Consider the following 12141-nt stretch of genomic DNA (forward strand, 5'->3'; position numbering starts at 1 on the left):
AAAAAAAAAAAAAAAAAAAGTAAACACTCTGGAAAAGAATGAAAGAAAATGGATTGCAAATGACTTCCATCTGGTATCTAAATTATTTTTTAGAGCTCCAAAACATACATGTTAGTTAAGGGAGGTTTACCAGAGGACCAAAAAAGTACTGTGTTTCCTACCTTCTAGGTAGGAAAACAGTAACCAAGATGGTTATGTATCATTACCACGTTGACTCAGTAATCAGGAAAGAAAGAGGTACTGGACTTCCAAATTATTTGTCACTGCCTCTCATGTGACTATCCCCTTCCAACTACCGGATAGCTTACTCACCTCCAGCTGTATTGATCACCAAACCGGAAAACAGTAGCTGCACATTCTTAAAGCCAAAGTAGAAGGTCATAGGCTGCCAGAAAACCAAAACAAGTCAGTTAGAGAGGAATGGCAATTCTAAATGAGAATTATGGGCAAAGAACCTTAGAACATTTAAAAGTAGAAGACCTGGATAGTAACAAGAGACCTTCATGCGAGTGAGAGGCTTTTGCCATTAATTGAGCATTACTACCATAGGTACCAACCATGAGTACTCTCCCAGGCCCCCACCATCAACTTTTGTCTTTTTCTCTTTTCCACACAAAGCATAAGGACCAGAACTTAATTCGGAAAATAGTCGATTTTAGAAGGGATTACCGAACAAAGAAGCCTAAAATCTTGGTTCTGGTGTGACTCTGTAAGGAACTTGCTATATAATCTTGAGCAAATCAGTTGACTTGCTTGAGTCTGCTTTAGTTTTCCTCACTGGTAAACTGACCATTAAAGATAATAAACTTCCAGTACTACAATTCCATTATTTCTATTACCCAAGTGGATGGGAAAGGGCCCACATTGCCCCTCCTATGGCACTCACCATCATCATCATCATGTTGCTGTCTCCTCCACCATGGGAGTGTGAGGCTGAAGTGGTTGGGTGATGGTGAGAAGGTGGCATGGTACTGTTGTGGTCCATATAGCTCATCTCCATATGGTGGGAATGATCCATTTTTTCCGGGAAAAGTTGAGAGTCAGCAAAAGATTCTTTTAAGAGAAAGAGAAAGATTCTTATTAAATATAATTAAGGATATAATTATATCCTTAATTATAATTATATATAATAATTAAGGATATAAAAACCTTATTTCTTTTTAAAAATCTTTTTAGAGATGGAATCTTGCTATTCCGTCAGGCTGGAATGCAATGGCTATTCAGAGGCACGATCCCACTACTGATTAGCACAAGAGTTTTGACCTGCTCCATTTCTGACCCAAGCCAGTTCACCAAGCAACCTGGTGGTCCCCTGCTCCTGGGCTTGGTTCTTGGTAAATACTTTGTCTGTATGGAATTCATCTAATAAATGAATGTTCTCCTAGCATCTTTACTCAGAATTTTTTTTTCATAATCTACAGATGGAGAGAGAAGGAACTTGTGCTAATAGAGATCACTTTTGGAGACTGTAGCAGAAAAAGGCTTTACACCTAGGGCTACAGATGCCTAACCCTTATTCTGCAAATTGTTCCTTTTTTTTTTTTGAGACAGGGTCTGCTTTGTCACTGAGGCTGGAGTGTAACTCACTGCAGCCTCAACCTCATCCTTCTGAGTAGGTGGAATCACAGGCCTGGATCACTACCACACTCAGCTAATTTTTTGTTTTATTATACAGATAAGGTCTTGTTATGTTGCTCAGGCAGGTCTGAAACTCCTGATCTCAAGCAATCCTCTTGCCTTGACCTCCCAAAGTGTTGGGATTACATGTGTAAGCCACTGCGCCCAGCCAGTATAGTTCCTTTAACAGGTATGTTTAATATATGTTCAAACTTAAATATTAGATAAGGAAAAGAAAAGCAGCTTCTTTGGGTTGCAGGAAACAGACATTCTGTAATAAGATACAAATGGATGCCATTAATGAAATTTGACTTCTTTAAAGCTTTCTAATCATAAATGTCAGCAGATAAAAAGCAAGGACTTCAGATAATTCACCTAATTGCTGTGCCCTGTGCCTAATCAGGATAGTTTGATTACATTTTCACATACAGGACAACCAGCCTTCAGCTAATTTAAATTTGAAGAAAGGTCTACTGTAGCCTTAGGCAAGCTGTGTGCTCAGACCTTAGATACAATTTCAATCCTACCAGGACATTAGAGTGAAGAGCATGAAAAACAAGGTATAAATTGGATACTCTATATTAAATTAAGTCTAGACTTAACTACAAATTCAGCCTTGTATCTTTACTACCCCGTCACTATATTGCTGCAAAAGTCCATCTGGGACACAAACCAAGGAGCAATAATTATTTTCTTTTTTCTTTTTATTTTTTAGACAGAGTTTTGCATTGTTGCCCAGGCTGCAGCGCAGTGGTGTGATCTCAGCACACTGCAACCTCCACCTCCTGAGTTCAAGTGATTCTTGTGCCTCAGCTTCCCAAGTAGCTGGGATTAACGATGTGTGCCACCACGCCTGGCTGATTTTTGTATTTTTAGTAGATATGGGGGTTTCACCATGTTGGCCAGGCTGGTCTTGAACATTTGAGCTCAAGTGATCTGACTGCCTTGGCCTCACAAAGTACTGGGATTACAGGCATGAGCCACCAAGCTCAGCGCAGGAGCAATAATTCCTATAGCTAGAGTCGGAGTGGGAGAGTGGGAAGCTGGGGTGTATGGAGGAGGAGGTGTCGGTGAATTCTCTTTTTTTTTTTTTATAGTAAATAAAACACCTCTATTTATTAATACTAAAAATATTTCCAAATCTTCATTAGTAGATTTAATGATAATATATAGTTGCTACAATGCCTTCATCAGAAAATTAGATTAAGAAGATATCTGAAGTTTATTTAAATGGAACTTGCAGAAATGCAATTTAACTTCTAGTTTTATCATACCTGTCTCCAAAATAGACATATATGACAGCAAAAACAAAATTAGAAGTCTCTCCCTTAGATTATTATGTAACTAAATAGCTAGCTCTATAATAAAAGGATTTTATGCGATAAATCCTGACCAAGAGAGAAATAAAGTCATTATTGCTGCATATCCAAATGGAACCTACCCGAAATGTAGGGAGGGGCAAATAAAGGCAAAACAGGTTAGAAGGTGGGGTCAACTGCCTTAGGACAATTCTACATCCAGCTTGACACGACTCACAACTTACTCCTCTTCACTGTTTCTTGCAAGAAAGTCTGAGAATATGAGAGTGTCCCTGCTGTGCCCTGTGGATCTCTGGCTAAGTGGCCAAAGGGCAATCCTGAGCATAGATGCACTCTCCTCCCCTCTATCAGCTATCCACCGCACATACGCAGAGGGATGAGTAGACTGAACAAGCATCAAAAAGGTGCAGAAACAAATAAATACCCCAATAAAGACAATTCTTAAGTGGTCAATAAATTAGGGCACTTTCTTCAAATTAAGCTCTGTCAATGAGGCACTTAATGAAAACGAAAGACATTTATATAAGCATCTAAACAATGAAGAAAGATAAAGAACAAGAGAAAGGGAAGATTTACATTAACTAACAGCATGTTATACTTCAGCCAGAAGTTTTTGAAAGAAATGTTATTTGAGAAGGAAAACAAGTAATATTTTTCTGTTTCTTAAAAATCAGTATTCTTTTTAGTTCATTAACTAAAATTAGGTTTTCAGTGTTTTCAATGTAGAAAGAATGCTCAGATTTTGGTTGAACAAGGAAAAATTAAGGCAGTGTCTTTAAGACCAGTAAAGGAAAGCATTAACTCATAAGCTTGTCTGAGAGGGTCATACTAAGCTCATATTTGGATATAATATTAGAAAATTATGGCTTTAAACATAAAATATTAATGTTTCAAAATTCCACATTTTCTCAGTCATTCTTTTTAGCTATGTGTACTTCAAATAGCCCACTTAATTTTAAAGCATTAAAGAAATAATATTTCACATAGTTTTGGAACAATGTGCACGGTGCTTGACCCAGAACCATTAGCTTGGAAGGAAAATCATTATGTTCCTGTGTACCACTGACTCAGTATAAAAAGGAAGAGAACCTATAGCTGTCAAAATATGATTGGAAATGACTAATGTCCTTTGGAATTTGCTACAAAATAAAAGATATAAAGTTTTGAGGTATTGCTGCCTTACCATGGTTTAGGGGAAAAAAATAAGAGTTTTTGTTTTGTTTTGTTTTGTTTTTTAAAGCAATGCTTCTTAAGTTATGAACCTTATTTAAAATTTTCTCCTTTCAGTCATTGTCATATTCGTTATCCCTGAGCTTCATCTCATCTGGATGTCACATAAATCAGCCATCTATGGTTTTGATCATTTCATTTAGTGCTATGTCTTGTTATACCAATTTTTGGAGCATTTCACTGCGCTGGCCCAGTTTTCCATACTTGTTGCATATTCTTGACATTTCTTCTGTGGCCTGAAAACCACTTCACTTTGTCTCAGTTTCTTTAGTTCCTCCTTGTTAAAACCCAATAGCAAGGCCAGCTAGATAAACTGTACCCAGGAATGACATGCCAACGTCAGCAGTTCTGTCTGTATTCTCTTTCATCAGGTCTGAAGTCATCTGCATGACAAAATCGTTCTCACAGATTCCTCCATCTGCCCACGTTTTTTGTTATAGGAATATGAATCTCTTTCTGCATCATCTCATATAACTGTTTGTTTCTGAAAGCTACTGACTTCAATATTGCTCTTAAGAGATAGTATTTACTGTTGGAAGGCTTCAAACCCCATAAAAGAGGCATATGCCCAGGGGTCATTTAATGGAGCCTGTAATCCACTAGAAGATGGAACAAAACAAACTCCTTCAGAATCCTCTGCACTTTTGGCCATTTTTTCAGTCTCAGCAGCATCTGTGAAAAGCTCTAACTGTTAAGTCCATTTTGTGGCAGTACCAGTGTCTCCTGCATTGCTTTCACCTAAGCATATAAATTCTTGCCCTATCTTTCACCCAATTAATGGATAAAAACCTCCAATTGTCTGTTGAAGGCTATTTCCAGTGTTAATATCCAAAAATGTCCCAGTTCCCATGGTCATTTTCACATCACCTGTCTGGAAGCAACACTCTCCAAACATGGCTGACTGCTGGTCAGCAACCAAGGCACCTAGTGGTACAGGCACACCAGATATCTCTTCATCCAGGATCCAAAATTGTGGCTTATGTCCCACACGGGAGGTACAAGAGAAATGGTATTGAAATTAAGGAGGTAATGATACCACTCCAACACATCTTATATGGGTCAAAAAGTCCAGTTGTACTAGCATTTGAAAAATCTGTGGCATATACAGAACCTTTTGTGAGCTTACATAACAGTCAGGTATCAATAGTTTCAAAGCAACAATTTTCTTCTTCAGCTGCCTTTTGCTCAGGTTCTGTAAAATGCAGACCAATCTCAAAGAAGTCTGCTGGGTTGTGAAAGTGAACAAATTGGCTGCAAAAACTCATTTACTTCCAGTGAAAAAGTGACGCACTTGGCAAGAACTGTGAAATAGCTTCATTAGAAGAGAATTATTCCAAGATTTTACAAGTTCAATAGCTCTTAAATCTTGCCAACTTATACAGTTGTGAAAATGATTTCCCATTTTCTGGTTTCACATAATAAAAGTTGCTCTCTGTGTTGAAATGTCAAGATTTCAATCTGATTCATCTGTATTCCTGCAGCTTTGACTGCTTCTTTTAATATGGCAACAAATTGAATCCAAAGAACATCAGGATCAATTTCTACCCAGCTAATTTGAGGATAAAGACTTTCCACCTTTGCTGGAGCTGCAAACTCGTGCAGCCTGGTCACAGACGTGGCAGCGGATCACAGAACTGCCCATGTCCAGCCCCAGGACAAAGCCAGTGTGCCGTGGCTCCTGCACGCTCTGCTCTGGGTCCATGGGCAGCCCCGACATCCCAACCCCACAGGCCTCTCCTACAGCCACCTCCCCAGCAGGCACGCTATAAATCCCGGTGCTCCAGGGCCCCAGGGCACCGTGCTAGGCCACCTGTGGATTATCTTATGTGTCCTTCAACTCCAGTCTGTGGAAGAGAAAGTGGTTTTAAAAATTCCAAGGTATTCATGTTCATGAAACCAAGTATGCTTCTCATTATTCAATAAATAAATATTTATCAAGCTCCTATTATACACCAAACTCTGAACTACGTGCTAATAATTCAACAGTGAATAAGACAAACAAGGTTCCTGATAGGGAGACAAACAATAAACACAATTTCATGCTGTGAAGGAAATAAGCTGGGAAATAGGACAGAATTACTAAGTGATAAAGAATTGGCTAGGCATGGTGGCTCGTGCCTGTAATCCCAGCACTTTGGGAGGCTGAGGTGGGCGAATCACTTGAGGCCAGGAGTTCGAGACCAGCCTGGCCAACATGGTAAAAGCCCATCTCTACTAAAAAAATACAAAAAAATTAGCCAGGTGTGGTGGTATACATCTGTAATCCCAGTTACTTGGGTGGCTGAGTCATGAGAATCACTTGAACCTGGAAGGCGGAAGTTGCAGTAAGCCAAGATTGCACCACTGCATTCCAGCCTGGGTGACAGAGGAAAACTCTGTCTCAAAAAAAAAAAAAAAAGACTGTGGGTAGGAAATTTATATAGATTAAGGGAGCCATCTATTTATCTATTTTTTCCTTGTTAACTCCTACCCCATGGTTCTATGACAGCTGGCTTAAGAAATAGGTTCTTATTCCTAGTGAAGGATAAGGCAAAGCATCAGGTAGGCATAATTAGAGATCCGCTTTCATGCCAGACACTACATCATTTTGTAATTATAGAGCTTGACAATCTGGTATTATTAATACTATTACCATAAAGAGATTAGATGGGAGGCAGAAAGAGATATATAACAGGGTCTTTCTCTACAGTGTTTTTAGAGTAAACACTAAAAAATACAATACACAATAAAATGGAGACCATGTGCAAAGTGTCAGTGATGGGACAAATGGTAGGTGGACAGCTGTTTTCAGATAAAGAGGCAATCATGGTAGGATGGAGAAATCACTGGTATCTAAGTGATCATAAATTATGATACGGAACCAAACAAATGCAGTAAGAATGAAAAGATTTTCGCTAGCCAGGAAGACTATTAACACATTCTCATAAAGAGACAGAGGCAGAAGACACAAATATTGTTCTCTTCTAATAAGTCTGAAAAATGATTATAGCATAAGAAAACCATAAAGGATTATTTCATTCCATATTATCCATATAAATCCTGGTGAGGAAGAGGCAGTGAATATTTGCAACAGTGCCTTCTGTTCTGAGAGACCAAAGGAGATAAAGAAATGAGTACCACACAGTCTTTCCTCAGGGAGCTTTAAGGCAAAAAGCTAGAAAGAGAAACGGAACAGTCATAATTTTCATTTTGGGACATAAGATAACATGTAAAGGACTGTTAAAAAAGCAAGACTATAGAACCACAAACTACCTAAAAGTTGTAACCTTGATTTCCTTGATGAACTTTTATAATATTAATTATTACCATTAACTAATTTTGAAGAGCCACATGTTCTTAATTATTCAGGCCCCTCATTATCAATTAGAGAAATCTACTCAATGATGGCACATTATCAAATCTCTTCAGATCCAGGACATGGTATATACAAATCTCAAGAAAACCTTTCAAAGTATGCACCTGTTTTGAAGTATCATCTGTAAAGGATATATTTCACATCCAAATATACTACAAGATAGAACAAGAGCAGAATCTAGTTGCTCTCATTGTCAGTGTACAATGGATGTATTGTAATGGAATTCTATGCAAGGCTTACCCCATGGTATATGAATAGGAAGGTACAAAGCTGGTAGAGATTGACATATAAACATACACTCTATAGGCTCAAACACAAACCAGTCCTGGTAAGTCCTTATGCTCACTAAAAGTCTTATTCTAGGAAAAATCCCACAGGAATATGCCAAACCTAAATGATATCAAAAAAAGAAAAACTTAGAAATTAATTATTAAAACATAATAAAAGTGATTTTTTTCTCTTCCCACTTATCAGTGATGTGCCATATGTATTTGGATAACTCATCTTCTAAAGCAATCAAACACACCTAACCCATTCTCTCTAGAATAGAAATTCAACTTACAGGAGGTAAACTAGCATTGGTTCGTTTTAGCCTGTTTCCTTCGGTAGCTTTAATCTAAGATGACCCAAGCTCGGCTACTTCCAAAATAAAAATGGGTACTGATATAAGAATAAGTCAAAATCCAGGGTCACAGCAATCTTTGCTCTATTTGTTTGTTTGTTTGTTTGGAGATGGAGTCTCACTCTGTCACCCAGGCTGGAGTGCAATGGTGCGATCTTGGCTCACTGCAACCTCCACCTCTTGGGTTCAATCATTCTCCTGCTTCAGCCTCCTGGGTAGCTGGGATTACAGGTGCATGCCACCATGTCCATCTAATTTTTGTATTTTTAGTAGAGAGAGGGTTTCACCATGTTGGCCAGGCTGGTCTTGAACCCCTGGGCTCAAGTGATCCATCCACCTCAGCCTCCCAAAGTGCTGGGTTTACAGGCATGAACCACCGTGCCAGCCTTTGCTCTATTTGTAATGAGAATAGTTTAGCCTCATGGTAATTATGAGCTGCACTGCTTTGTCTTTGGTTTATTCAAGTTTCTCTAAACTTCACAGCTAACTTTAACTACTTCTGCTCTAAGAACTGTTTACTTTAACTTGGTTCAAGGTTCATATGTAGCTGGACTATACTTTTATGGAATCAAGATTCTTGATTTGTAAAGCAATTACAATTAATGAAACTTGTGGATGAGAGAGTAATGAAGAGTGACAGGTGGAAAGTTGGCAAAATCTTTGTAAAGTGGTATTTATGGATTCACTGGGTTTCTGGTTTTAGGACAATCTATGTGCATGCTTGTTAATTCTAGGCCAAAACTCCTGTTCTTGTTTTAAACCTCTGCTGTTCATTGTTCTTATCCTTATTCTGTCATTTCATCAAATTTACAAATTATTTGTTTGCTTTTTAAGATGGAGTCTCACTGTCACCCACGCTGGAGTGCAGTGGCATGATCTCAGTTCACTGCAACCTCTGTCTCCTGGCCTCAGCCTCCCTAGTAGCTGGGATTACAGGCATGTGCTACTATGCCCAGCTAATTTTGTATTTTTAGTGGAGATGAGATTTCACCATGTTGGCAAGGCTGCTCTTGAACTCCTGATCTCAAATGATCTGCCCACCTTGGCCTCCCAAAGTTCTGGGATAACAGGTGTGAACCACCATGCCAGGCCAAATTTACAAATTATTTGTAAAGAAGAATACTGTCTAAGTCTGTTTTGTGTGGCTATAACAGAATACCTGAGGCTAGGTAATTTATAAAGAAAAGAGGTTTATTTGCCTCATGATTCTGGTGACTGGAGAATCCAAGAGCATAGTGCCAGCATCTGCTGGGCTTCTGGCAGAGAAGCAGAAAGGCAAGTGGGCATGTGCAAGGAGACGTGGGCTCACTTTATAACGACCCAGCCTTGCAGGAACACATCCATTTGTGTGAGGACAAGAACTCACTCCTGAGAGTGAATATTAATTTACTCATGGGGGTGGATCCCTCATGATCCAGATGCCTCTCTATAAGTCCTACCAGCTCTTACCACTGTTACAAATACTAACCGAAAAAAATCTGAATATGTAACTCAGGGATGGAACTGAAAAACAATAAACCCCTTACGATTCCTAACTTTTAATCTATGATAAAATCCACCTACAATATTTTATTTACCAAGTTGAGTTTATAACTAGGGTAGAAAGATTATGATTACTGAGGCCAGGCGCGGTGGCTCACATCTATAATCTCAGCACTTTGGGAGGCTGAGGTGGGTGGATCACTTGGGGTCAGGAGTTTGAGAGCAGCCTGGCCAACATGGTGAAACCCTGTTTCTACTAAAAATACAAAAATTAGCCAGGCGTGGTGGTGGGTGCCTGTAATCCCAGCTACTTGGGAGGCTGAGGCAGAAGCATCGCTTGAACCTGGGAGGCCAACGTTGCAGTAAGTGGAGACTGTGCCATTGCACTCCAGCCTGGGCAACAACAGTGAAACTCTGTCTCAAAACAAGAACAAAAACAAAAACAAAAAACACTACTCTCAAGTCCCTTTCTGCCTGTACTGATTTCTGAAGTGGCTATGAACACTCATGTGAATAGTTCATAAGAGCTCTTCCTTCTAGCACAGAAAAGCACAGAAACCTTCTTGGATTTTTTTTTTTTTTTTTTTTTGAGACAGAGTCTCTTTTTGTCACCCAGGCTGGAGTGCAGTGGTGCGATCCTGGCTCACTGCAACCTCTGCCTCCTCAGTTCAAGCGATTCTCCTGCCTCAGCCTGCCAGGTAGCCAGGACTGCAGGTGTGCACCACCATACCCAGCTAATTCTATTGTATTTTTAGTATAGACAGGGTTTCACCATGTTGACCAGGCTTGTCTTGAACTCCTGACCTCAGATGATCTGCCTGCCTTGGCTTCCCAAAGTACTGGGATTACAGGCATGAGCCACTGTACCTGGCTCCCACATAGACTTCTGGATCTTTAAGAAAGGTGAGGAATGGTCTAGGAATTGACTATTTAAAAAAATTAAGCATGAGTTTATGTGGAATTTAGTTTATATAAAATAAGAAAAGGAGTTTCTTTCTCAGGAAGGCTGTACACTACTCTGTTTCTAGGGAACATTTATCTTCAGTTAGGTGCCTGATGTTGGCTACATGCCAACTTGTTTCTATTGCTCTGAATGTCATTAAATATAGGAAACAGCACATGCTATATTGACTGTTGAAGAGCTCTGCCCTTCTGTTGCTTTCCCTCATTTAATAAGTATGGTATGATATTTATACAAACAGCTTTCAAACTCTCCTTTTAGTCAAGGGTCTTTCAGAGTCAACCTCTGGAGATTATAAAAAGTTTTCCCTCTATCTGCCCCATCACCTCCCACACAGACATAATCTGCAAAATCTAGTATCTTTAACAAAAATACATATGAATTTAGGGTCGGAAGTTAGGAAATTAGCAAGACGGCTAAATTCTGATGTCTATTCTGAGTCTTAGCATTGAACATTGGCCTTATTTCTATTGCGCAGTAAGAGTAAAATACAATAATCCCTAGGGGCTATGGAGATTAGATTGTACTAAAAGACTACACAGAAGTAGTCATACATCATCTGCCACATGGCTCTCTTCTCTAGCTCAGACAAAAATAATCTGGAGCCTCGGACAATTCTTTTGGAGACTGCCTAAAGTCTTTCCTGGCTTCCAGGATAAGGAAGAAAGTCTTTATTCCTAAAATGATTAGGGTCATATTCCTTTTTAGATTTGTAAAAACATTAGGCAAAGAGAAATCTGTCTAGTTTATCTTCTGCTTTCTGTAGTCATTACTTATGCTTGGTGACTTGTAAGTTTTCAGCCAACGCTTAAAAGAAAATTCAAGCTTAAAAGAAAATTATGGACTATGTCCACATGATCAAACAACCAGTTTAACTGGGTGAATCCTGGCTTTTGATGACCTGTAGGGAGTTAGTAGATATTCTGAGAAATTGGCTCTGGCTTTGTTTTGATTGCTCCTATAGGGAAATTTTAAAATTATCTTTGTTGGGTATGGTGGCTCATGCCTGTAATCTCAGCACTTTGGGAGGCCAAGACGGGTGAATTTCTTGAGATCAGAAGTTTGAGACCTGGTCAACATGGCAAAACCCCATCTCTATTAAAAATTAGTTAGGTGTGGTGATCTGTGTCTGTAGTTCCAGCTACTAGGGAGGCTGAGGCATGATAATCGCTTGAACACTGCAGGCGGAGGTTGCAGTGAGCTGAGATCATGCCACTGCACTCCAGCTTGAGTGACAGAGTAAGACTCTTTCTCAATAAATAAAAAATAAAATTAAATTAAAATTAAAATGATCTTAATGACTGGGCATGGTGGCTCACACATGTAATAATCCCAGCACTTTAGGAAGCCGAGGCAGACAGATTGTTTGAATCCGGGAGTTTGACATCAGGCTGGGCAACATGGTGAAACCTCATCTGTACTAAAAATACAAAAATTAGCCAGGCGTGCTGGTGTGCACCTGTGGTTCCAGCTACTTGAGAGGCTGAGGTGGGACGCTCGTTTGTGCTTGGGAAGTCACGGCTGCAGTAAGTAGTGATCTTGCCACTGTACTCCA

The 12141-nt window shown here is 39.4% G+C and overlaps 1 protein-coding gene and 1 pseudogene across 3 annotated transcripts in view; both read right to left on the reverse strand.

The window, feature by feature from the left end:
* The window catches only part of SLC31A1 (solute carrier family 31 member 1), a 43484-nt gene that overhangs the window by 7337 nt on the left and 24006 nt on the right, over positions 1 to 12141 (reverse strand). Inside the window, exons 2-3 of one of the 2 annotated variants that reach the window (XM_017530358.2) lie at positions 887 to 1053; positions 313 to 385 (exon numbers count right to left, since the gene is read on the reverse strand). In XM_017530358.2, the coding sequence (XP_017385847.1) occupies positions 313 to 385; positions 887 to 1018 (205 nt within the window). In that variant the 5' untranslated portion in view covers positions 1019 to 1053. Of the gene's footprint in view, positions 1 to 312; positions 387 to 884; positions 1054 to 12141 lie in introns of both variants that reach the window. The other variant, XM_017530357.2, reaches the window with a different exon arrangement.
* Positions 2706 to 6254, reverse strand: LOC108305614 (annotated as a pseudogene). The gene has a single exon (XR_001825813.2). The product of XR_001825813.2 is annotated as a putative glycerol kinase 5 (transcript).

The sequence above is a fragment of the Cebus imitator genome, unplaced genomic scaffold (genome assembly GCF_001604975.1).
Source record: "Cebus imitator isolate Cc_AM_T3 unplaced genomic scaffold, Cebus_imitator-1.0 Scaffold64, whole genome shotgun sequence".
Taxonomy (NCBI): Eukaryota; Metazoa; Chordata; class Mammalia; order Primates; family Cebidae; genus Cebus; species Cebus imitator.